The sequence below is a fragment of the Oryx dammah genome, unplaced genomic scaffold (genome assembly GCF_014754425.2).
Source record: "Oryx dammah isolate SB20612 unplaced genomic scaffold, SCBI_Odam_1.1 HiC_scaffold_2, whole genome shotgun sequence".
Classification (NCBI taxonomy): Eukaryota; Metazoa; Chordata; class Mammalia; order Artiodactyla; family Bovidae; genus Oryx; species Oryx dammah.
Window position 1 is genome coordinate 170,221,445 of NW_024070186.1, and position 27,132 is coordinate 170,248,576.

Sequence of the window (27,132 nt, forward strand, 5' to 3'; positions counted from 1 at the left end):
AGAGGAAAATGGAATTGGAGAAATAAAAAGATGTCACAATAGCAGTATGATAAGGAGCATAGAGAGAAAGAATTAAAAGTATAAAAACAGGGTAGGGGAATTATCAACAGGAACAACAAAATTGCCTTAAGATATACCAATTCTTTCCCTAAAACTGTGACCATGCTTTGAGTTTATACAAATTTATACATGTACCACAGTATAATGTCACAGAGCGACAGCACAGACCCTAAAGTGAGATATACTTGGGAGCAAATCCCATTTTCTAGCTCTGAGACCCTGGACAAGTTCACTGCTCTGAGCCTTAGTTTCCACCTTTGTACAATGAAGATAAACAATACCTACTTGGTAGTGTTTTTATGAGATGCCCAGTTTAATGCCAGTGTAACCATCCCTCTTCTTATTTTTTCACCCTTTGTTGCCTTTCCCTTCTACTTAAAATTTAATTTTTAAAATCCTGTATATATTGACAAAGTAGAGACATGTTTATATCTGTTGTTGTTTAGTTGCGCAGTCACATTCAACTCTTTGCGACCCCATGGACTGCAGCGCACCAGTCTGTTACTTTCATGCAAATTCATTGGTTTAAAGATGTATAAGGGAAGAGAACTTTCATGCTTTTAAACACTCCACAGAAACGATTGCATGATAAAATGAATCTGTCTCACCATAGCTGCACTGACTATGCTTTGCTTTCTATCTTAACAGACTGTACTTCTGCTGATTTTTTGCTAGAGATAGGGTGGAGGGCAAAAATAACAACCAAACAAAAAAAATTAGATATCAAAGGTGATCTGTTAACTCAAAGGTAGTGATAGCAAAAGAGGATTAGACCTGAATTTAAGTAGAACAGAAAAAACTAGGCGGAATTATGCAGAAAGCTTCTGTTTACCTGGCTTTGTATGAAGATGGCTAGATTCCTATGCAGGTTTGAACCCCTGGAATTCAATGTGTCACAGTCACTGTCTGCAGATGAGCACCACCGGTCAGCTTGTCAGACTAGGGTGACAGGCCGCTGCTGAGTTTTGTCTGCTTCTAGGTCCTGGGTCACATGTCAGTTTTATGAATCCGTGAAAGTTGACTGATGTGGCAGCAATGTTCAAACACTAAAATGCCCTGGAGGCTAACTAGGTCCAATGCCCTCTTGTCAAAAGACAAATTTTGGACCATCAGTTATGTCTATGCTTTATGCCTCATGTTGAGAGATACTAATTTGAAATATTTATTATCTTTCACATGAACCATATTTGGTGTTCATGTTCATTTTTGGCAAAGGTTGGTTTTGTATTTGAAAGAACAACCTCTGGGATTTTTTTAAATGTCTGAATCAAAAGTTTTCTGGTAATGAAGGAAGGATAGACTTTGATCCATTCAACTCTAATCATCTAGCCACAGCTGGGTGACGGTGTCTGCTGCAAGGGGTGGGCAGTCGGCTCTGCTTCTCAAGCAGTTGCTCTAGCTCTTACTTATTTGGGGACATATTAGAATTCCTGTTGTTGTTGACAGGGCTAATTAGCTGAAATTATTTTAAGGGGGAAAGCCAGTAATCGTGGGTTTCAAAGTTTATGTGACACATTAACAAGAAAATTGAGTAACACCTGTTGAAACTTTATAAGAAAAATGTTCCAAGTGTCAACTGCCTGTGAATAGTTGTCACCACATATCAGAGAATTATTTGGATTATAAAGCATATCTCCTCACAGTTTTGTTAATGCTTACGTAAACTTTTTTGATATATACCTACCTATGGGGCTTCCCTGGTGGCTCAGATGGTAAAGGGTTGGCCTGCAGTGCAGGAGACCTGGGTTTGATCCCTGGGTTGGGAAGATCCCCTAGAGAAGGAAATGGCAACCCACTCCAGTATTCTTGTCTGGAGAATCCCATGGATGGAGGAGCCTGGTGGGCTATAGTCCATGGGGTCACAAAGAGTCAGACGTGACTGAGTGACTCACACATGCTCACACATGGGTATAGTTGGAGAATCTAATTATTTTCTGCTTTAGGTGAGAAATAGCAATAAATGTCATAAATTCTGATCAGATTCAAAAAAGGACATTTCCCTTAGACTAGTTTCTTTTCTCAAAGCAGCAGTAAGGAATATCAACTTTTGATTTATCCGTGAAAGGTTCAGAACATTTTCTAATAGTGCTCAACATAGATGAGATTTAATTTAATTTCTGATTCTAACAACTAAAGGATGTTACAAATCACTGACTTGACAACTTACAAATTAATAATCACAAAACTTGAGGGAAATTCAAATAAATTGAGATGATTTAATTCAGATAAGCAGCTTAATATGAAACATTATCGAGATAGTGAATCATTATGCCAGTGCTACCAGCTAGTAATATCCCATATTTATCAAAGACAAAATGGTATTAAATTAATTCAAAGAGGAAAAATTGATGTTCAATATGCAGAGCTTTCTAATAATCAAAAAAAGAAAACTGACTTGTATATTACTTTGACTAAACTATATGCTCTGACAAACAGCCCCCAAACTCAGTGTTTTAACTGAAAGTGCATTTTTTGCTTGAAACCTAGTCCCAGGTGGGTTAGGCAGCTCTCCTAGTCAATGGTCCTCTAAGAAGTGACTCAGGGATCTGGACTGCTTTCATTGTGTGGCTCAGCTGTGGATGTTGAGGGGAGGAGTTATAGGTTTAGGGAACCAATAGCAGTTGGGATGAAGTATGTGGAGTTTGTGGAAGACTGCATCGTAGACAGGGAAGTGGGTTAACACGGTGTGCTGGGACATGGCCATAGGAGATCTGTGTGTGAAAAAAGAAGCATATGTGGGATGTTCTGAGTAGTTCAGCCTAGGAAAAATAGATTAAATAAATACCTTTACCAAAGCACCAGAACTCTTCTGAGTGACAGGAGTTATACATATTGTACCTGCACTGTACATTAGCCTCATTTAAATTTAAAATCATTAAAAATGAAGTAAAATCATTATCCACATTTCAACTACTCAGTTGCCACTTGGGGTTAAGAACCGTGCAGCTTATAAACCATTTCCATCACTGCTGGAGATTCTGTTGGGAAACTGCTCGTCACAGCTTTGCAGGTCCACAGTGTCTTAAAACCCAATCCCTGTGCCATTGCCTGAAGAAAGTCACCTGAACCTGTCACCTAAAATTAATTTCTTCTCTGTCATATCCTCCCAGTGACTGGTTCTGCATCTGTTTATGGCATGTCACCTTTTGCTACTGTGACAGGTGTCTGTACTGTCTTCACTGTTACACCATACTGTTTCTTCAAGATAGTGTCATTGACTAATTTTTATACCTCACCTCCAGTGTCCTACCTCTCATAGATATATTACTATTATGCATTAAGTATTTGGAGAATATTATATCCCTCCCTGCCTTCTTAAACAATATAATCGTTTGAATTACTGCCTTCAGATATAATTTAAAATTCAGTTATATATTAACAGCTACCCCAGAACGTAAGGCATTGGGGCCTTAAGTCATTGGTGAGGTGTATAAACCATTTGCCTGCACAGAGAATGATCTCTGGATCATTGCTAGATTCATCGAATCATTATATATTATTTGATCTTTGTCATCTGCCACATTCTGCCTTTTTTATTTGCTGCTTGTAATCTTGAAAGTGAAGTGAAGTGAAGTTGTGTCTGACTCTTTGCTACCCCGTGGACTGTAGCCCACCAGGCTCCTCTGCCCATGGGATTCTCCAGGCAAGAATACTGGAGTGGGTTGCCATTTCCCTCTCCAGGGGATCTTCCCAACCCAGGGGTCAAACCCAGGTCTCCCGCATTGCAGGCAGACGCTTTAACCTCTGAGCCACCAGGGAAGCCCAATCTTGAAAAGTAAGCAACAAATAAGAGGTAATAGTGGAATCCTGATTCTGTTGTTAAAGCAACTAAAATTTATGGTCATACTAGGAGAAGCAGACAAATAGGAAGTGAAATAGAGCATGTTAGCTAGCCTTCTTCTAGAAATAAAGCATATGAACTTTGTAACATCTATTTTTGCTTCTTGGGGAATTTCTTCTTTCTTCATTTTCTGCTGGTGTTCTACATAATTAAAAGTGTTGTACAAGTGAGATATCACTAAATTAAATTTTTTTTTTTTTTTACTAAATTTGAAGTGTAAGGTAGGTTCTTAAATTCAAATAATATACAGCTATGGAGGGAAAAAAGTGAAAGATTCCTCTTCCCAGATGTAATTCAGTTCTTTTTAAAATGGGTATATGCTACCTGTGAAATTAAATTATATAATTTAACTTTTTATTGGAAATCATTTAGCAGAAATTTGACTGCTTCTTCACAGCATCATGCCGGAGGTTATAAAGCTCTATAAGTTCTGGCGTTCAAGGAGCTCAGAGCCTGGAAGGCAGGATGCTGAGTGATAACATAGAAGTTAAAATACACATGCACACACAGACACACACGCACACACACAGGAAACTGAGTGATAACATAGAAGTTAAAATACACATACACACACACACATAAAAGAGATAGCAGAAGGAACCTCTGTGTGTTTAGGTCTGAACGAGCAAGGATCGAAGACTCCAAGTGCCAGGCATCTCTCCTGTGCTTTGGGCCTTCACTCATCAACATTCCCGAGGCTCATTTCCTCCAGGGTCTCCTATCTCAGACAGCGCCTCTGTCCCCCCATCGGCTTACAGCAGGAACCTGAATAGGAGGGATCCCTGACACGTTCCTTGACCTCCTCCTCACAGCCTGTCACCTGATCTGGTTGCTGAACCTGTCAGTCCTGCCTCAAAAATACTTCGTTTGTCAACAGCTGTTTCACCACAGCCCCCACCCTTGTCCAAGTCCCTTTCCTCAAACAGAATCTTAACAGGAATCTTTCCTCAAGTAGAGAGAGAGCCGCCCCGCTATCTCCACCCACACTCCGGTCCCTTCAGCAAGTGGAGCCCCGGTCTCTGTCTTACTTCTCCCTCCTCCACAGCTGTTCTCTCCCAGAAGGCCTTGCCCACCCCAGCCCACCCCATTGGCCTGAACAACTGCAGCTCATCCTTTGGCCTGCGTCATCACGTGCAGTTGCTGTGACATCAGGGTCACACGCAATGTGTCAGTTTTCTGCTCTCCTTCTGCTTTTGTGGGCAAATTGGCCTGCATGTGTGTGTAGGCAGGTAGGTATACCCTTGAACAGCGTGGGAGTTAGGAATGGCGAGGCCCCCCGCTGCACGCAGTCGAAAATGGGAGTACTGCTATCTCTGCCTCAGAAACAATGGAGCTGATGAATGAGTCAACCGGGAGCAGGAACTGAAGCAGTTTAGGCAGAGGCAGGGCTCAGTCCCTGATTCTTTTGATTCCACATATCGTGATCTCTGATTGAACACAGACACCCCCCTCCACCACTTAGTTAACTAAAGATCTGTAAAATTAAAATACAAGTACTGTATTTATTGAAAAAAAATCACACATAAATGGACCTGTATAGTTCAAACCCATGTTGTCCAAGCGTTGTTCAGCTGTGTGTGATTTCTGTGTATGTCCCATTCCTGAATCCACAAAATGGGAATAAAAACCAGGATATTGAGCCAGGATCAAGAGAGTAGCGTGTGCTTACTATTCTGGGAAAAACTGGAGGTGAATAATATCCTACTGTTTTCCTGTTTTGTTGTTAATTGTCTTTTTATTCAGAGAGGCTGCCTAAGGAGTTTACACTAAGACATTTCAGAATCTTTTGTACAGTGTACATTTTCCCATTTTAGAGGGATTAGGAAAGAGCTCTCAGCTGTCAGCACCTCTGCCTAGAGCTGCACACTGAGAGTCTAATGTAGCAGGGAAACAGAGAATCTTTGATTACCCCCAAAATAAAAAAAATAAACATTATTGGAACCATGGAGGGTTAAGAATCTTATCTAGGCATATAATGGGTACAGAACGAGCATGGTCCCACATGTTAAAAATTGTCTGGAAAATCAAGTTTTTTTTAAGCCTCTTTACAGTGCTGGTGATAACCAATTAAGCAGATGATTTTACTTTGGAAGTGCCTGTTATTTGTGGTATACTTCCACTTTCCCACTGTGTCCTTTATTTCCACTTTTTAACCAAGTGAGATTTCTTTAAATGCACATAGGTACATATAATATCTTTCTGTATGTCTGCCACAGGCTAATGTTGTCCCTGCCATTCTGTACCAGGTTCCCTGCCTTGACATCCCGTTGTCATAGCATGAGAAGCATACTTTAAATTCATTCCAACTTTTGACAAAAAGGAAAGGAGAATTTGTGTGAAGGTATGATCAGTTTAAAGAAACATGCCCCATTTTTAGCAGCCTGTTTCCATGGAAACAGAAGCAGCAGCCAACCACAGAGTTATCAAAGTGCCTGTAAATTTCCAAGGCTGAGTGTTGAAAACATTGTCTTCCTGACCTCATGCTGCAGATTAATGCGGGAAACCTACAGTGCGTCAGCCTGGACTGCTTGCATGTTTAGTTTTTACTTCATTTTTGCTCTTTCATTTCTAACAGAGAGTAAATGCTGCATTCTTGACTGTGACCTCCCTACCAGCAAGGGGTAGTAGTTAGAATTCCACAGTTTGTACCACCTGCCTCTTCTCCCACACCCCTCACCCCCAGTTGGACTTCGTAAGGGTGCAGTAGACTTTCTGGATGAAAGGCTGTATTTCTATCCGAGGCAGTCTAAGGCTAACTTTCTTTTTTATTTATTTGTTTGTTTTGGCTGCACGAGGTCTTCATTGCTGTGTGTGGGCTTTCTTTAGTTGCATTCGGGCGCAGGCTGCTCTCCAGTTGCAATGTGCAGGCTTCTCATTGCAGTGGCTTCTCTTCTTGCAGAGCATGGGCTCCAGGGAGCACAGGCTTCAGTAGTCGCAGCACACTGGTTCATTATTCAGGGCTCGTTCTCTGGAGCACAGGCTCAGTAGTTGTGGCACAGGGCTTAGTTGCTCTGAGGCATGTGGGATCTTCCTGGACCAGGGATCAAATACCCATGTCCTCTTGATTGGCAGGCAGATTCTTAACACTGGACCACCAGAGAAATCCTAAGGTTAACTTTCAAACACTTACTTGCATGTTTTTTGTTTTTTTTTTTTATTAACAATGTTGTCTCTCCTTTTTCTAAATGGAAAATAACATAATATAAAAATTCCTGCTCAAAATGTTGTTTGTACTTGGTAGTATCAGAGGTTTAGATTTATGTGTATACTGTCACTCTGATTTTGCTTCAGACAGGAGGTGGTGGTTGGAGTTTGCTTAATCAGTGCAGATAGCATGACTCTTACAAGACAAACCACCATTTTATTTCTGGCCTCTTTGTATTCCTTTATTTTAAACAACTTGAAGAAGAACTTTATTTTATAATTGGCAAATTAGACCCATGAAAATACAACAAAAGGTCTGTAATCTTTGGTTGTTTCTTTTTTACCATCTATGAGAGTACTTAAGTGCTTTTTGTTGTTACTGTTCAGCTGCTAAGTTGTGTCTGACTCTTACAACTGCAGCATGCCAGGCTTTCCTGTCCTTCACTATCTCTCTTGAGTTTGAGTCAGTGATGCCATCCAACCGTCTCATCCTCTGTCACCCCCTTCTCCTCTTGCCCTCAGTCTTTCCCAGCCTCAGAGTCTCTTCCAGTGGCCAAAGTATTGGAGCTTCAGCTTCAGTACCAGGCCGTCCAGTGAATATTCAAAGCTGGTTTCCTTTAGGATTGACTTTTACACTTCTCTAATACAAGCTGAATTTCACATTAATTGTAAATGGAGGTGAAATTACTGTCTACCAGTTTTCCATGCTCTTCTTTACTCCTTTGCCCTTAGCCTTCCCCTTTTCAGTCTTCTTTTACCTTCAAAACAATATAATTAGATTTAAATATAATTAGATGTCACAAACATCAATTCCAAAATGTCTGAAGCCTCAAATTCGTACAACTAAGCAAGACAAGTATTAGTTCTGTCCCATGATAATCACTTGCCACATACAAAATCCTCTTGGTATTTATTCTTAAATTTGGCTAGAATTCTCTTTGCTTAGAGAATAGTAACTCAGTTATATGCTGTAAGTATACCATGCAACATTAAAACACATTTATTTATTAAAGTTTCTATATGGCGAGCATTGTAAAAGGTGCTATAGATACAAGGACAAAGTCTAGAAGGGGAATTAGAGGCCCTACCCAGAACAACAAAACCTAGCATTTGGTATGGCAGGGAATGCAATGTAATATATAGTTGTTATTGTAGTCATCAAATCATTAGAAGACAAAGTCCCCATTGGTGGTTAATGGAATTATGATGGTGAGGGGGGCTAGCCAGCCATGGGTGGGAATTAAGAAATTTGATTATTGAGAAATTGGTTTCTTAAGGTCTGTTGTTCTGCCAACTGTTCCATTTTTTCTGTTGAGATAAAATTCACTTAACATAAAAGTAACTATTTTAAAGTGAATGATTTCAGGGGCATTTAACGTATTCACAGGGTTGTGCGAGTACACCTGTATCTAGTTCCAAAATGTTTTCATTAGTCCAAGGGAACACCTTGTGGTCATGAAGCAGTTATTCCCCGCCAGTTTCAGGCAGCCACCAGAGTAGCTGTCTCTTTGTATTTACCAGTTCTGGATATTTCACATCTATGGAGAAGGCAATGGCAACCCACTCCAGTACTCTTGCCTGGAAAATCCCATGGACAGAGGAGCCTGGTAGGCTGCAGTCCATGGGGTTGCTAAGAGTTGGACACGATTGAGTGACTTCAGTTTTCACTTTCATGCATTGGAGAAGGAAATGGCAACCCACTCCAGTGTTCTTGCCTGGAGAATCCCAGGGACAGGGGAGCCTAGTGGGCTGCCGTCTATGGGGTCACACAGAGTCAGACACGACTGAAGTGACTTAGCAGCAGCAGCAGCATGAAATCATATAATATTCGACCTATTGCCATCTGGCTTCTTTTACTTAGTGTAATATTTTTCAAATTCATCCGTGTTGTCACACATACAGTGCTTCACTTCTTTTATAGCTGAATAATATTCCACTGTATGGATAGACTAGAATTTGCCTGTCCGTTCATGTGTTGATGACATCAGGACTGTACTCACCTTTTGGCTGTTGTGACTAGCGCTGCTATGAACATGAATGTGTATGTGTGTGTTTGAGAACCCGTTTTCAGTTCACCTAGAAGTGGAATTGCTGGGCTGCAACTGTTCTTAACTTAAAAATTTTATGTGATGAGCTTGAGAAAGAACTGCCAAATGTTCTAATTTTGTATCTTGTGGTCTTTTTCTCTGATAAAAAATTATATAGTTCAGAACCATTGAGTGACTTGCTTGTTTTGGGACTGACTTTTCTCCCCTAAGCTGTTACATTATGAGTTGGAGCATTTTAGGGAAAAATAACCATGTTTTTCTTTTCCAACTTGTTCTTCACCGTCTGCAATGAGTATTTCAGACCTTCTTCACTGGACTCAAACTGACTTTTCCTTCATATGCATCTCATTTTGAACAGATGATCTTTCCTCCTCTTCCTCTGAGAAATTAAAAGCCATCATTTGAAACTTTGCTGGATATGCCAGCCCAAATCTGTAAGCCCACCTGCAGCCACACGCAATTCTCTGTGCCCTTCTTGTTTCCTCTGAATCCCACCCCACTTCAGGAACCCTGCTGCCTCTCACTCTCTCTTTTATTCTCATTCATATTCATTCATTTCCGTTCTCTCCCTCCCAACCCCAGCCCCTTTCCCTCTTGTTCTTTATCATTTATAAACCTGTTCAGGTATGTTCCGACTTTAAGCTCCACACCTCTCAAGCCTTCACTTCTCCCCTACCTTGCTGCGCAGGTCTTGAAAGCATTTCTTCCATTGCTGTCGTTCTCACAGTCACCTCTCCTTCCTCCCTTGCCTCTTCGAGTCCCATTTACAGTCATCACTCCACAGACCAGCTCCTCCATGTATTGCAACAGCAGCATTGGGCCCAGTCGGTCATGAGTCCCTTCTGGAAACACTTTTACACACACTCTCCAGGCTCCTCCTCTTCCTTGGGCATCTTCTGCTTGTTTCCTTTTTTGGACTTTCACCCCCATCTGACCTATAAAAGTGGGCTTCAAGTTGCATTTCCTAGGAGCTTGCTTCTTGCTTCCTCTTTCTATATTCTCTACCTTGGCAAACTCCCATGGCTTCAAATAATACATAAGTGACAACTTCCAAATTTTAGTCTCCTGCCAAGACCTACCTTCGAAATCTGGAACCGTGGAACCAATTGTCACTTTGCCATCTTCACTTCTAATTCAGGCATATCCAAGACTGAGCTCCCTAAATGGCCATCATGTGTTGTTTATCTCAGTTAATGATCTATCCAGGTTCTTAAGCCAGAATCCCAGGCACCATCTTTATCTTTTCTCCTTCAAACACAACATCCAGTCCTTTACCACATAGTGTTGATTTTGTTCTAAATATGTATCAAATCTCTCCATTACATCTCTCAGCTGTGTTGGAGTTGAAGAAAAAAGAATGAGAAGCCTTATGCTTACTAGGTTTCTATCCTGGAATATGAGAAAAATTCTACCAAGTTTATAAATCAATATATGGTTTACAAGAGAGAACTTAACCAGTTCTTCTGACACCCACTATAAATATCTCTGCATTCAGTCAAAAACCAGCCCCATCACCCTCACTGATTCTTTTGATTGCTCTTGTTCCCTTACTGTTCATTAGTTATATCAAATTTTACTGTTACTTTGGCATGATGTTGTTGGTAGTTGTGGCTAAGAGTACGTGATCTTTGCTTCTAAATTTAAAAATTACGGCCTAATGATGTATATAGTGGGGAAGGGATGAACAGAAAGGTCCTCTTTTATCTTGTAAATGGAGAAATAGATTGGTGCAACCATTCGGATTGCAAAGTGACTCTATCAAAATTTCAGATGTGTGTATTTGTATTTAAATGTTTATACACAAGCACAAACATATGCCACAAAATGAAGAAAATCATTGCAGCATTGTTAATAACAATAATAGCAGGAAATCTGGGAACTTAAGAGTATACTATTGATACATCCATATGTTAGCTATAGCCAGTAAGAAGAATGACCTAGATTCCATGTTTGTTTTTTTTTAAGTAAATAATCAAACTGTGTGAATGGCATGATCCCATCCCATGTATTTCCTTTGCATAGTCTATATTTAACATTGCCAGAATATTCATAAAACATTCTCTAGAACCATAGAAATTTAACAGTGGTTACCTTTGTGGAGGAGGACTGGAGGTCTCTGGTAGGATGACTTTTTTTTAAATTGAAGTATGGTTGACTTACAATATTGTGTTAGTTTCAGGTATATCGCAAAATGAGCCATATTTTTAGATTATTTTCCATTAAAAGTTATTACAAGACATTGAATGTAGTTGCCTGTGCTATACAGTAAATCTTTATTGCTTATGTGTTTCTTATAGTAGTTTGTATCTGTTAATCTTATATATATACCACATCTTCTTAAATCAGTCATCTTGATTGTCACTTGGGTTGTTTCCATGTCTTGGCTGTTGTAAATAGTAAGGACTGGAGTCCATGGATCTTTTTGAAATACTGTTTTCATTTTTTCTGGATACATATGCAGGACTGGGATTGCTGGATTATATGGTAACTCTGTTTTTGGCTTTTTAAGGAACCTCCGGAATACTGTTTTCCATAGCAACTGCACCAATTTACATTCTCACAAACAATGTACAAGGGTTGCCTTCTCTCTATACCTTCTCCAACATTTATTATTTGTAAACTTTTTGATGATGGCCATTCTGATCAGTGTGAGGTCGTTGTGGTTTTGATTTTCATTTTTTTAATAACTAGCAGTATTGAAGCTCTTTTTCATGTACCTCTTGGCCATCTGTATATCTTCTTTGAAGAAATGTCTATTTCGGTCTTCTGCCCATTTTCTGATTGGGGTGGTTTTTTTTGTTTGTTTTGTTTTTTTAATATACTGAGCTACCGTATGATCTGTTTGTATATTTTGGGTATTGTCAGTAGCGTGTGTCATTTGCAAATACTTATTGCCAGTGCAATAGGTTGGGTTTTCATTTTGTTTATGATTTCCTTTGCTGTGAAAAAGCTTTTGCTTCTTTTGCCTACAGAGACTGATCTGAGAAGATATCTTTTACTTTTTTTTATGCCCTTTTTTATGTGCATGTGTCATTTTTATTTTAATAGAAATATTCTTACAAACATGAGTTTTTAAATAGAGAAATTATTGGTACATATATTGATAAATTTCTGAATCCCAGGCTTAGAAGGAAAGCATTCAAGATGTGACTGCTTACTCTGTGACTACAAAATACCCATTCACAGTAAAGCACTAAAAATATGGGAATCTTTACAGAATTAACCTCATGGACTGTAGCCCGCCAGCCTCCTCTGTCCATGGGATTTCCCAGGCAAGAATACTGGAGTGGGTTGCCATTTCCTCCTCCAGGGTCTTATTTAGAGGCCAGTTAACCCCTCCTGTGTCTAAGTTCAAAAGATAATATGAAGATATAGTTTTTCTAAATTGTTTTGTTATTCTAGGACAAATGTTAAATACATTTAACAATGCATAATACATTTTTGCCAAAGTCCAACTACTTCATGCTCTTGACTACTCAAACATCTTAAAAAATAAAAAAATAAAAAAAAATGGAACTAGGGTCTGTTTTTTACCTAATATTATCTTCAGAGTCAGTACATAGTCAATACTAGAGTATTCTTTAGTTTCCCATCTTTGCTTTTGCCATTGATTTACCCAGCCTTCATTTGACTGGCTCAGGGTTTGCCTGTGTTTTTTCTCCCCTCATAATTCGGCAGTTTATTCTGTCCTGTGTCTTGTGATTAAATAACATACATCAAGTCTTCTCTCTGCCTTGCAGACAAACACTCATCTCCCCCCACACCCATTCATCCCACCCTCCTTCATACCCCATAACTGAAACTAGCTGTTTATAAAGAATTTCTAAGACCATGGCTGCCTGCTATACTGCTTCCCAGAAAGTGTCATTTCTGCCTTGTTTTTGTAATATACAGTCCTCAGATGTTCCCTTGCAAGTCCCCTGGCCAAAAACTGTGCTTTGTTTTGGCTCATTCAACTCATGCTAAACTGCTGTATGTTGTTTAAAATGCTGCTAATATGAGTTTTTTTCTTTAGAGTGAAAAGGCACTTTAATTATGTCATATTATGGAAACATTTCAAACATTCTATTTATAGAAACAAAAGAGAATAGACATAATCATCTTGGCTCAGAAAGCAGCTAAACATTTGAAGGGGGTATAAATATTATATGAAAGACATTATTCTAAGGGTTTTTTCTGTTTTTGTTTTTAAATAATGGAAACTAATCTTAAAGTCTTGTTCTAGAAGTGCTTTAATCCATTTAAGATTCAGGAGAAAGGAACTAAAAGATGATACTTGTTACTATCTGAGCTATTTCTGATGGTGAAGAAGAATGACATTTCCTCTTTGCTTTCATTTTTCAGAATGGTGGTTAAAATAAAGTTTTTACTTTTTACTTTTCTTGTATATAAAAAAGAGCAAGTTCAAAACATTTGTGTTGGGACTTCCATGGTGGTCCAGTGGTTGAGAATCCACCTTTCAACGCAGGGAATGCGGGTTTGATCCCTGGCCGGAGAACTAAGATCCCATGTGCTGTTAGGCAATAAAGCCCACCAGCCGCAACAAAGACCCAGCACAGCTAAAATAAACAAACAAAAACCACATATGTTGACACGGTATTGTTTTTTGTCTGTTGTAACAAGGAATAACACCAAGAATTTTCAAAATTATATGCATTTTTCTCTTTGTTGAAATGTAGTAGGAAACCATGAATGTTAACCCTAAGAGGTAATAACTCACATCATCTTGGAAAAATTGAAAAATTAATTAGAAAATTTTTCTCTAAATGCAGCAGATATAAAGTAGTCTATATTCATGTTTTCACACATCTACTATAATTTCAAAGATGATGGTTTGCAAAAGTCTCCTTACTTTATGGCCATGCCTTATATGGACCACATAAGGATAGTCCTCCTTTTAGGAATTAAGGAAATAACTGGAAATAAGGAATAAACTTTATACACAAAAAAATCCACCATAGCATTAGTTATAGGAGTTGCAAAAATTGGAAACAACCTACGTGATCAATAATAAGGATATATTTAATAAAGTATGCATGTCCACCCTCATTCCAAGATGCTACTTGCCTAAAAATATGTATCGTGTTTGACACATTTGTCTCACTAGTATAATGCTTTGTTTGTTTGTTTTAAACCAAATAAGGGGGCTGTTGATGTTTTCTTTACCCTTTCTGTTTTACTCCTTTCTTTGAAGACTCCCTCAGGAGGAAGGAAAAATACTACTGCTGGGGACTCTCCAACAGACATGGACCACCATATTCCAGAAGTGTCAGCCTTTGAACTAGAGATTGTTCTGACCCTTTTCTCTTCTCAGTATTCTTTTCTTGGGATTCTGCCTCTTGAATATGACCACCTTGATTTCAGACAAGCATTAACTTCAGCATTCACAAAAGAATGTCAGAGTATGCAGACATTTGGGTGCTTTCAGATCCACAGGTCATCTCTCTGGTTATTTTTGTTCCTAGTGAGGTACAGTGGGAACATACTATTCTCAATAAACTGTAAGTTCTCAGGGAAAAGATCTTCATGTTAGAGCATAATTGATTCAGAGAATCGCAAAACATTCTAATATGAGAACCATGTGCATATAATTTTTGACTCATTAATTTTTTCTTTGCTGTGTGTAATAGAATCTTATCTCAATTGCTTCAGTTCTAAATGAGATGTCAGTGAAGTTTTGTGGTCCTACGGCCCCCAAAAGAAGTATAGATAAAAATTTTCTTTGGTATTGAGTAAAGAATGATATTTATATTTAGCAATGAATACAAAAATATATTTAAAAGCCATTTTACAGTCAGATCTCTTTTTGAAGTATATCTAAGAGTGGGCTCTGCTCTGCAGTTCAGCACAAGCAAAAAGCAAGGCTGTGACATGAGGGCCGCAGGTCCCACAGTTCAGGCCTTGGGGTTAACTGCAAGTCGGAACCGTTATGGGCTTTGCATTTGAGCCTGGTCCAAACAAGCTCATCACACACTTGCTTAAAAAAAAAAAAGTCTTCCTTCCCTATCATTTAAGAAATACACACAGGTAATTTTTTTCTTTTTTTGCATATTTACACCCCTAAAGTGTGCCCTTAATAATCCTCACCTTGGTTTTCATCCATGGTCTGAAATAAAAATTAAACATGGAAACTTAAAATTGAATGTAGGGTAAACCAAGGAAAATGTTTTTGATAGTTACTTCATTTGTTACTCTTTTTTGAAATCGGTTCACTTTCCAGATAGAAACATAGAGATGCAATGAAAAGAATCTGCCTGAGAAATCTCAGGGAAAAAATATATATATTATTAAATTTGGCCAACAGGATTTCCCCATTTTGTGATATGTACCTTGTTTTCTACACGTTTAGTGATTTATTTACTCTTTTAATTAAAATGATTAGGTATCAGTTGATTTATGGCTTTCTTAGAACTTCTAGAATGAGATACACTGTTATGTTTGTACACAGATTATTAAACTTTGAGGTCTTAATTCAGAAATTTTCCCTTGGGTCATTAGTAGTATCTCATAAGTCTAATTGTTATTATGAAGTTGGCCTTCTTTAAAGCTATTTAAGATTTATTCCAAATGGAGTAAGTTCCTCCAGATACATTAATCTTTCCTTAAAATACATTTTTGCTATTAACTTATTTTTTAAAAAACTAAGGAATCTTACTAATAAGACAATGTGTAAGCCAACTATTTTTGTTTATTTGCTAAGTATGATGTGATTTTATTTATTAAAAAAATACTAGCTTTAATCATTAACTTAAAATTATTAACTGACTAAGCAAAAAATATGCTGAAAGAACTTCAGAGTTCACCCAACAGGCAGAAATCACAAACGAGTTTGGTGGGTTTTTTTTTTGACAGGTTGAATGGTGCCAGGTAGTATCCCTATTCAGTTATGAAATAGAAGATTAATTAAGGGTGTGTTTGGACCCTCCTCTGGACCCTACAGTTGCATGTAAACTGCAATGGTGATTATTTCCTTTTTACAGTGCTCCAGCTGAGGCTGCAACAGAGGAGGACGAGAGAACAACTAGTGGACCAGGGCATCATGCCACGTAAGATTGACACATCCTTGTCATTTCTAATGTGATGTAACAATATGGGCATGTCTGAGAAGAAGCTGCATCACACTCTGTTATCCATTTAATCCATATACAATTATTCAATGAATTTACAAGGAAAAATCAGGCATCAGCATTGCTGATGGAATCATTTAAAGTACATTCTGGAAACCAGATGCAACTTAAAAGATGGACTTGGATTTTATATTATTAAAAAGCACCTTTAAATTTCTGTAATTAGGCTAATACCAGTTCTTCAATTAAGATTCCAGCCAGAGTTTTAAAATAACTGAAATAATTACTCTAGATCTAAGTGAATCCAAAGATACTTGCAAAAGTAGCATAATAAATTAATTCAAAACCTTATTTATTTAATTCAAATTAATTATCTTTGCTAGATGATGGTCTGTATAATTATGCATCTCAATTACAGGATGAATGAACATTCTATTTATAATTAATAAAATCTTCCTTGCACCAATAAAGATATTTTCCCAAGTAGCTTTAAGCTTCATCCTTTCATTTTTGAGTTGATTAATTTTAGAATATTTGTCCAAGGTGATTCTTTCCCTTTAATCACGAAACACAGCACCACCCATCAACAGAAAATTGGATTAAAGATTTACTGAGCAGGGCCTTGCCCATCAGAACAAGACCCAGTTTCCCCGAGTCAGTCTCTTCCATCAGGAAGCTTCCATAAGCCTCTTATCCTTATCCATCAGAGAGCAGACAGAATGAAAACCATGATCACAGAAAACTAATCAAAACAGATCATATGGACCATAGCCTTCTCTGACTCCATGAAACTATGAGCCATGATGTGTAGGACGACCCAAGACGGGTGGGTCATGGTGGAGAGGTCTGATGGAATGTGGTCCACTGGAGAAGAGAATGGCAAACCACTTAAGTATTCTTGCCTTGAGAACTCCACAAACAGTATGAAAAGGCAAAAAGATAGGATACTAAAAGAGGAACTCCCCAGGTCGGTAGATGCCCAATATGTAGCTGGAGAACAGTGGAGAAATAACTCCAGAAAGAATGAAGAGACAGAGCCAAAGCAAAAACTTGACCCAGTTGTGGACATGACTGGTGATGGAAGTAAAGTCTGATGCTATAAAAGTAATACTGTATAGGAACCTGGAATGTTAGGTCCATGAATCAAAGTACATTGGAAGTGATCAAACAGGAGATGGCAAGACTGAACATTGACATTTTAGGAATCAGTGAACTAAAATGGACTAGAATGGGTGAATTTAACTCAGATGACCATTATATCTACTACTGTGGCCAAGAATCCCTTAGAAGAAATGGAGTGGCCCTTATAGTCAACAGGAGTCCAAAATGCAGTACTTGGATACAATCTCAAAAATGACACAATGATCTCTGTTCATTTCCAAGGCAAACCATTCAGTATCACAGTAATCCAAGTCTATGCCCCAATCAGTAATGCTGAAAAAGCTGAAGTTGAACGGTTCTATGAAGACCTACAAGACCTTCAAGAACTAACACCCAAAAAAGATGTCCTTTTCATTATAGGGGATTGGAATGCAAAAGTAGGAAGTCAGGAGATACCTGGCGGTAACAGGCAGATTTGGCCTTGGAGTACAAAATGAAGCAGGGCAGAGACTAACAGAGTTTTGCCAAGAGAACGCACTGGTCAAAGCAAACACCCCTCTTCCAACAACACAAGAGAAGGCCCTACACATGGACATCACCAGATGGTCAATACCAAAATCAGATTGATTATATTCTTCGCAGCCAAAGATGGAGAAGCTCTATACAGTCAGCAAAAACAAGACTGGAAACTGACTGCGGCAGAGATCATTAACTTCTTATTGCCAAATTCAGGCTTAAATTGAAGAAAGTAGGGAAACCACTAGACCATTCAGGTATGACCTAAATCAAATCCCTTATGATTATACAGTGGAAGTGACAAACAGATTCAAGGGATTAGATCTGATAGAGTGCCTGAAGAACTGTGGACAGAGGTTCATGATATTGTACAGGAGGCAGTGATCAAGATCATCCCCAAGAAAAAGAAATGCAAAAAGGCAAAATGGTTGTCTGAGGAGGCCTTACAAATAGCTGAGAAAAGAAGAGAAGCGAAAGGCAAAGGAGAAAAGGAAAGTTATACCTATTTGAATGCAGAGTTCCAAAGAATAGCAAGGAGAGATAAGAAAGCCTTCCTTAGTGATAAATGCAAAGAAATAGAGGAAAATAACAGAATGGGAAAGACTAAAGGTCTCTTCAAGAAAATTAGAGATACCAAGGGAACATTTCATGCAAAGATGGGAACAGCAAAGGACAGAAATGATATGGACCTAACAGAAGCAGAAGATATTAAGAAGAGGTGGCAAGAAGAAAACCATGATCACAACGCTGTTGTGATCACTCACCTAGACATTCTGGAATACAAAATCAAGTTGGCCTTAAAAAGCATCACTACAAACAAAGCTGGTGGAGGTGATAGAATTCCAGTGGAGCTATTTTAAATCCTAAAAGATGCTGTGAAAGTGCTGCACTCCATATGCCAGCACATTTGGAAAACTCAGCAGTGGCCACAGGACTGGAAAAGGTTGGTTTTCATTCCAATCCCTAAGAAAGGCAATGCCAAAGAATGTTCAAACTACCACACAATTGCACTCATCTCACATGCTAGCAAAGTAATGCTCAAAATTCTCCAAGCCAGGCTTCAATAGTATGTGAACTATGAGCTTCCAGATGTTCAGACTGGATTTAGAAAAGCCAGAGGAACCAGAGATCAAATTGTCAACATCAGCTGGATCATCAAAAAAGGAAGAAAGTTCCAGAAAAACATCTACTTCTGCTTTATTGATTACACCAAAGCCTTTGACTGTCCAGATCACAACAAACTGTGGAAAATTCTTAAAGAGATGGGGATACCAGACCGTCTTACCTGCCTCATGAGAAATCTGTATGCAGGTCAAGAAACAACAGTTAGAACTGGATATGGAACAACAGACTGGTTCCAAATCAGGAAAGGAGTATGTCAAGGCTGTATATTGTCACCTGCTTATTTAACTTATATGCAGAATACATCATGCAAAATGCTGGGCTGGAGGAAGCACAAGCTGGAATCAAAGATTGCTGGGAGAAATACCAATAACCTCAGATATGCAGATGACACCACCCTTATGGCAGAAAGTGAAGAGGAACTAAAAAGCCTCTTGATGAAAGTGAAAGAGGAGAGTGACAAAGTTGGCTTAAAACTCAACATTCAGAAAACTAAGATCATGGCATCCGGCCCCATCACTTCATGGCAAATAGATGGGGAAACAATGGAAACAGTGACAGACTTTATTTTCTTGGGCTCCAAAAATGCTGCAGATGGTGACTGTAGCCATGCAACTAAAATAACTTGCTCCTTGGAAGAAAAGCTGTGCCAAACCTAGACAGCATATACAAAAGCAGAGACATTACTTTGCCAACAAAGGTCTGTCTAGTCAAAGCTATGGTTTATCCAGTAGTCATGTATGGATGTGAGAGTTGGACTATAAAGAAAGCTGAGCACTGGAGAATTGATGCTTTTGAATTGTGGTGTTGAAGAAGACTCTTGAAAATCCCTTGGGCTGCAAGGATATCCAACCAGTCCATCCTAAAAGAAATCAGTCCTGAATATTCATTGAAAGGACTGATTCTGAAGCTGAAACTCCAGTCCTTTGGCCACCTGATGAGAAGAGTTGACTCACTGGAGAAGACCCTGATGCTGGGAAAGATTGAAGGCAGGAGGAGAAGGGGATGACAGAGGATGAGATGGCTGGATGGCATCACCCTCTCTATGGACATGAGTTTGAGTAAGCTCTGGGAGTTGGTGATGTACAGGGAACCCTGGCGTGCTGCAGTCCATGGGGTTGCAGAGTCGGACATGACTGAGCGACTGAAATACAATCACTGAATTTGGAGGTGATTTTATATTTTAGAGGAGAAGAGTGGTTGTTTTGTATAGGCTGTTAGGATTATTTGGGGGCCTTAGTCTAAAAATTGATTTTCTCTTAAGAAGTAATTCATTTGGCTTAAAAAACTAGAAAGAAATTACAGAATGCACTTACACTCTCCAGTCTTCACAATCATTGCTGTTGGCTTTTTCTAGTTTGTGATAAGGGTTACACAGATTTTTCTGTGTGATAAGATGTCTTTCCCAGTGAAAACTTTTTATTCTAAAGTGAAAATGAAAGTCGTTCAGCCATGTCTGACTCTTTGTGACCCCATGGACTATACAGTCCACAGAATTCTCCAGGCCAGAATACTGAAGTGGGTAGCCATTCCCTTCTCCAGGGGTCTTCCCAACCCAGGGACTGAGCCCAGGTCTCCTGCATTGCCAGCATATTCTTTACCATCTCAGCCACCAGAGAATCCCAAGAATACTGGAGTGGGTAGCCTGTCCCTTCTCCAGTGGATCTTCCTGACCCAAGAATCTAACCGGGGTCTCCTTTTTTTCTGAACTACTATTAATTATCTACATATCTCAAATCTCGTGTTTTGGTAAAACCAGGTATCAGAAACTGGTTTGATAGGGACTTCCCTGGTGGTCCAGTGGTTAAGAATCTGCCTGCCAGTGCATGGGACATGAGTTTGATCCTTGATCCAGGAACATCTCACAAGCTGTGTGGCAACTGAGTTTGTGCTCTAGAGCCCTTGAGCCGCAACAAGAGAAGCCACAGCAATGAGAAACCTGAGCACTGCAACGAAGGGTAGCCCCCACTCACTGCAACTAGAGAAAGCCCATATGCAGCAATGGAGACTCAGCACAGCCAGAATAATTATTTTTTTTAAAGGCAGAGGATTCATGTTGATGTATGGCAAAAGCCATCACAATGTTGTAAAGTAATTATCCTCCAATTAAAATAAATGAATTAGAAAAGCCAAAAAAAAAAAAAAAAGCCAGAGGTTATAAAAGAATATTTTAAAGAAACTGGTTTGATAATCTGCCAGATTTTCTCACCACTACATACCTGATATGAGCCAGTCAAACAGGATCAAAGTATGGTGCTTTAAACATCACTGCCAAGCCAGCTACAGTCTGCTTTTAGGAGCTGGTCCCTAGCCAAATCTGTTTGGGCTGGACTTCTGTGATCCTTTGCTGTGCATTAAGTACCAGAGTTGAATGTTACCAAAAACTGATTGCTCAATTCTAAGAGGTGACAGCCCAGGTAAGCCTAGTCCTGTATCCCATCCCTGTCCCCTGACAACCCACAGTGATGACTGCAGGGTGTGATCAGACAGTGATGGGTATAAACACTAACAATTTTTCAAAGATTATGATTATTGATAGAAATACTGTAGTAGGTAATACTTTTAATAAGTACTGCCTCTGTCTCTGGGACTCTGGAACATTTAATGTACTAGCAGTTAACAGATTAAGGAATCACTGTGTCTTTAGAGTGAGTTGCATTGTGGTATGGTAGGAAGAGCATGAACCTGCCAAATTCAGATTTCTAGGTTTAAATTCCACTTAGATGACCATCTAGCTGTATAACTTCAAAAATTCACTGAACCTCTTTGAGCCTTTCATCTGTACTGGGGCTAATACGAACCTCACAAGGCTGTTGTGATGATCAGCAGCAATATAACTGTAAGATGGGCCACAGAGCATGGGACTAAGTGCATTGTAGGTTCTCGCTAAGTGGTAACTCCAATCTCTTAGACATGGACTGCAGAGTGTTCTTGTGTTCAAGGCTAGAGCACTCCAACGTTAAATGCCCTGAGGACCTGTGGACTTTTTCCAGTAGCTTGTATGACCATAAGAGCAAAGACCTGTTAAGGAACCATCAAACAGTTCCCTTGGTAATGGCAATCTGCCCCAACTACAGGCTGGAACTAGTCTGACCTGATAGATGTGTTGTCATTATGTTTATAACTCTATTTTAAATGTTCACTTGTTTTATTTGTAAAACATAAAATTTTAATTCTGCAACATTTAAGGTTTCAGTTTTGCAGCTGTCCTAAAGGAACTAGGAAATAAATGGAACTGTAGAGGCACACTAATAAGATTAAGAGGAAATATCACCATGATAATACTGTAACATTTAACTGAAGTATTAACTCCTCTATTTATACCATGGAAATGATTTCTTTTCCTCTCACAGCTCTGAAGAGCCCCGCGGCATTCCATGAGCAGATAAAAAGCTTGGAACGAGCCAGAGTAAGAAATTTTCATTTAAAATGTTCTGCCTCTTTCTTTTGTGTTAAAATACTTGTGGACAAGTAATAATCGTACTCCTACATATGTCAATAGAGAAAATAGAGTGTATTTTCAAGATACATGGTATATGGAGCAGTGTCTCCTGGGGTTGTTTTATCTTGAAGGTTTGTAGAAAATACAGGACATTCAAATTTTGTTCTTTAAAGCTAGTAACCTAGCTTTGTACGTAAAGGAAAAATCACACTTCTTTCTTGCTTTGGGCATAACAAGTTTTTAGAATAATAATGGAACATCTCTGCCAGTTGTTAGCCCTGCAGATGGATAACCCGAGGGAGGGATTTACCCCAGATCCTTCCTTGGGTGGTTTCCCTCCCAGGTCTGTGTTAGTGGGACATTTGACCAAGACTGGGGGAATTTGACTGAAGGAGCAGTGTTGCCGTATTCAGCTCTGTTTTATTCTTTGAGATGACTCCATCATAGTTGCATTAAAGTGAATTTTATTATTTTTCTTAAAAGGGCCACTATTTGTTCTTTTCATTTTATAGGAAACTTCCATCATGCAATATAAAAACAAATATGTTGTACAAATTCCTTGAGTTTTCCCAGGATGCAATAAGGATCTCTTGGAGTCATATAAACTACAAAACTCATTTTAAAGCCATATTGTTTAGAATTGAGTACAGTTCTGAATAAGAAAATATGATTAAAGACATGAATTCATCAAAGACAGTACATTGGAATTTTTAGGAAATGTGTTATCTAGGTGAATTTTTACTTGGCCTGAAGTGTAGTGTTTTGTTTTTTTTTTTAAGATACTTACATGTTCAAATCCTCTGTTCAAAAGTCCCCTTTAAAATTATGAGCCTCTGCTTTTCCAAGTTTTAAAATAAAAGTCTATAAAGTGCTTACTTTATATCAACATAGACTTCAAATCCCTGTACAATTTTGAAGGCTGCAATTTAAGTCCTGTATTGGATAATAGTTTTTCACAGAACTACTTTCTACTCTTTTCTTTCTCTCAAAATCATGACCAAAAGCATATACAATTTATTTAAATAGAGTTACCTTGAGGAAAAAAAAATATATAAAACCACAATAAATCATAAACAATTTATGGTAAGACTTTCTCTTTCTCTTATCTAAAAGACCGAAAACTTTTTGAAGCACAAGATTCGGAGTCGACCAGATCGTTCTGAACTTGTCAGGATGCACATTTTAGAAGGTAAAAGTTCTGTTTCTCCTTATCTTGCTACATTTTCTCAAGAAAACAAGTGAGACTTCCACCATTTCTGTTTATTCCGATTTTAATAACTTTTTACCCCACAGGCTGACATCCTGTCAATTGGATAGCAGCATGAAGACCCCAAGCTAAAAGTGTTATGTTAGATACACAGGGAAGGTCCACTTCTCCAAATAACCAGCTGATGGACTGAGTCTTCCCTGCCCACTGAGGGTGCTTATAGGTGTCTCTGCCATACTGTTCTGGAGAAACATTTTCCGTCCAGATTTCTTCACCAGTGGGTGATGTGTGCCCACTCATCATAAAGGGTATGATAGACACAAGTCTAACCCTAGATTTTAAACTACTTGGACCCTGTTGTGTCTACCTGGGGCAAGCCCATACCTAACATTTTTCTTTGTTGCTGCTTACCCACAACAGTCCAGCTTGATCTGACCATTATCACAAACAAACTCCCCTCAGCCCACCACATTTTCTGCATGCCTGAGCCTCATCTTTTACAAAGCTGGTAAGGACAGTTCCATTCCATCTTTGGTGAGGCATGTGGCTCAGGTTGTGGCTTTTTCTCTCTAAAGATAAAGCATTCTTGGAAGGTTAGGTATTTCTACCATAAAGTCCCGACATACATTTTCTTCCATTGTTTTGCTTCACTGACTTAATTTGTTGAGCAAGACAAGGAGCCTGACCTTGTGATAGCCTTGAGAGTGTGAAACCTTGAGAAGATACAGCAACTTCTCAAACATTTAGAGACAGTTATTAGGCAGGAGGAAGATTAGATTTCTTTTCTCTGGCCTAATGATAGTTAGAATTAGGTTGATATTACAGAGTATTAGATTTTAGCTCAGCGTAAAGGTCAGTCAGGTGTCTCCAAATAAAATCTTCAGGAAGTGACATGGTTGTCCTTACTAGAGGTGTTGGTTTGCTGGCCAGCAAGCTAAGCACCGGTCAGATTTCCCCCTTCATGGAGCTTATTACATTCTAGGAGCAGAGAGATTATACGCAGGCAAAACAAGTCAATTACAGATTGTGAAAAGTGCCCTACAGGGAATAAAGACAGACTGACACCATGTAAAGAATGTTGTAAAGCAGTTCCAAGTATCAGGCTGGTCCCTAAAACCCCAAGTAGAGTCTCTTCTAATCCAGATAATCTATGACTAGGTAACTGTCTTCGTGTCTGGGATGGGAGGCAAGAAGTCTATGCCTTTCTCTACTTCAACTGGACTAAAAAAAGCTTTTCCAGAACTCCAGTGGTAGGGTAGGAGCAGCCACCAGCTGTCAGGGATAAGTGAATCTTCAGAGAAGCAAGTTTGCTGGTAAGTAACTTAGTAAATGACTCCTTCTGTGCCTGAAAATATCTTGACCTGTAAGAGACATTTTTGTAGAAATGACACTACCTGTTTCAACTTGTCATCTGACCATAACAGGCTTTATTAACATAATTAAAACTAAGGCAAATGCATTTAACTATCAATAAAGTCATATTTGCTTTTTCTAAAAACAGACTCTTCAGCATTTAAAAGCCTAATTATATATAGGAATAAGCCATAAGTGATGTCTTTAGGACATCTATTCTAAAGTTGAGATTTTTGAAGAAAGAATGTCTCATCTATAATTTTAAAAATACCTTAAAACCACCAGCAACTTATTTTGCCATCATCCCAGTTTTGATTGAATTGGATGTTTGGCAGGCAGAAGTCTAAATTATTTCCTGAAGTTTTACCTCCGTCTCATGGAGATGAAGATGCAGTTAGAATAGAAGCATACTGAAATGCCAGCCTCTACTTACTCACTTTCGGAATATCTTCTTCCCAAACATTCCTGATATCACTTGGATAGTGTCAGTGCAAGAGAGGCAAAGGCAGGAGACTGTCCTGCCTACATCTTCACAAAAGCATCTTCAGGATGATTTGCATGATGTACTTCCCCCACTTACCTTCTTCCTGTGCAGTTAGAGGGGCTTTATCTACTAAGACTGGGGCCAGAGTTGTTTTATACAGGAAAATTATATAAATGAGATGAGGACAGGTGTTGTTTTAAGTTACAGAAACATGCATTTATTTACCAATATGCCGACTTAGGACTAAGAACTTCCCATGGGGAGAATCATCTGCAATTTCCATTCATGGTGGATCAAAATGTAAAGATACTTGAAAAGCAGTCTGAGTTTAAAAATCTTAAATTTTATCATTTTTCCCCAAATCTTTTATAATTGTTAGTTGTCCTGATGATGTGACAGTGATTTTTTTTCAATGACTTGCTTTTATCATGTCATGCCAAAGCATTTAACTCAGGTTTCCAAGAAATAATCATTTTATTTTTTGAAGTTTATGATTTCCCCATAACATTTAGTTATGAGTGACGATGGCAGTCACAATAGTGATACGCTGTTTTGTGGACAGCAAGATTAATTTTTGGTAAGCACATAAGGGGAAAAGAGAAGTGCTCAGCTGTGCTGAAGGGTAGTTTCTTGGCCGTGGGGTCTCAGTGTGCTTTGGGCCCCAGCTAGGACATCTGACCTACAGAATGAAAAACATCAGACAATCCAGAGGTTACTTACAGGGGGTTTCATTAAAAGATCTTCTACTGAATAATTTAAGGAGCAAGCAACTCTCAGTGCAATATTGAGTTAACACCAATAGTCAGTCAGACTAAATATTATTTAGAACAATTTAATAAAATGTTAATGAGCATTACCAGAAACACAGGAATTATGCAAAGTTATGCTGTTTATGAGTTATGATATTTAGTTTCACATCTATTATACAACTTTATGCATTTGTTGATGCTTCTATATGACAATTAATTACTATGTAATTGAATGTCTCAAGGTTATTTATTCAGAAATAAATCCAAATTTTAATTATTATGAAGGACTCTGAGATGCACAGGAATATGATTTGTAGCTCTTCCCACCAACTCCTGCCGAAAAGCTTATATTCTGAGATACAGCATCACCCCTTCGAAGAAATGACTTTCCAGTGAAGCCAAATCTAAAACTGCAAACTTCTTGAGCATGGACCGCATCTCTTTCCTCTGTTCATCCTCTGTCCCCCCCAACACCTAATAGATGTGAATTTGACCCTCCTGTCATAAATAAGCAATAGCAGCATCTCAGTTTTGGCTTGAGTTCATATTAATTTGAGTCCAAGGACATCCACATTGTGTAGACAGTATAAAGCTTTCCAGGACTAGAAATGTAAATTACAGATGGGAGCATTCTCAAGCAGTCGTTGTCTCTCCATAAATAAGTTTACATCAGTTTAAATTAGTTGGCCTGAAATAACATTATGGAATAGAGACAGTAATTCAAGTAATGATTAAACCTGTGTTTCCTCTTTTAGAAACATTTGCGGAGCCATCCCTGCAGGCTACTCAGATGAAGTTGAAAAGAGCTCGACTAGCTGATGATCTGAATGAAAAGATTGCTCAGAGACCTGGTCCTATGGAGCTGGTAGAGAAAAACATCCTTCCTGTAGACTCCAGTGTTAAGGAAGCAATTATAGGCAAGACTCTAAAATTTTACTGTTTTCTGGGAGACAAAGAAACTTGGAAGTTTTAGATAAGAAAAATCTGATTTTAAAGCC

At 38.7% G+C, this 27,132-nt stretch overlaps 1 protein-coding gene across 7 annotated transcripts in view; it reads left to right on the forward strand.

Moving 5' to 3' along the window:
- Positions 1–27,132, forward strand: part of MRTFB (myocardin related transcription factor B) — a 292,145-nt gene that overhangs the window by 221,174 nt on the left and 43,839 nt on the right. For all 7 annotated transcript variants that reach the window (XM_040256557.1, XM_040256577.1, XM_040256567.1 and 4 more), the window contains 4 exons: positions 16,074–16,139; positions 22,253–22,308; positions 23,455–23,530; positions 26,890–27,051. In XM_040256557.1, the coding sequence (XP_040112491.1) occupies positions 16,074–16,139; positions 22,253–22,308; positions 23,455–23,530; positions 26,890–27,051 (360 nt within the window). The remainder of the gene's footprint in view (positions 1–16,073; positions 16,140–22,252; positions 22,309–23,454; positions 23,531–26,889; positions 27,052–27,132) is intronic.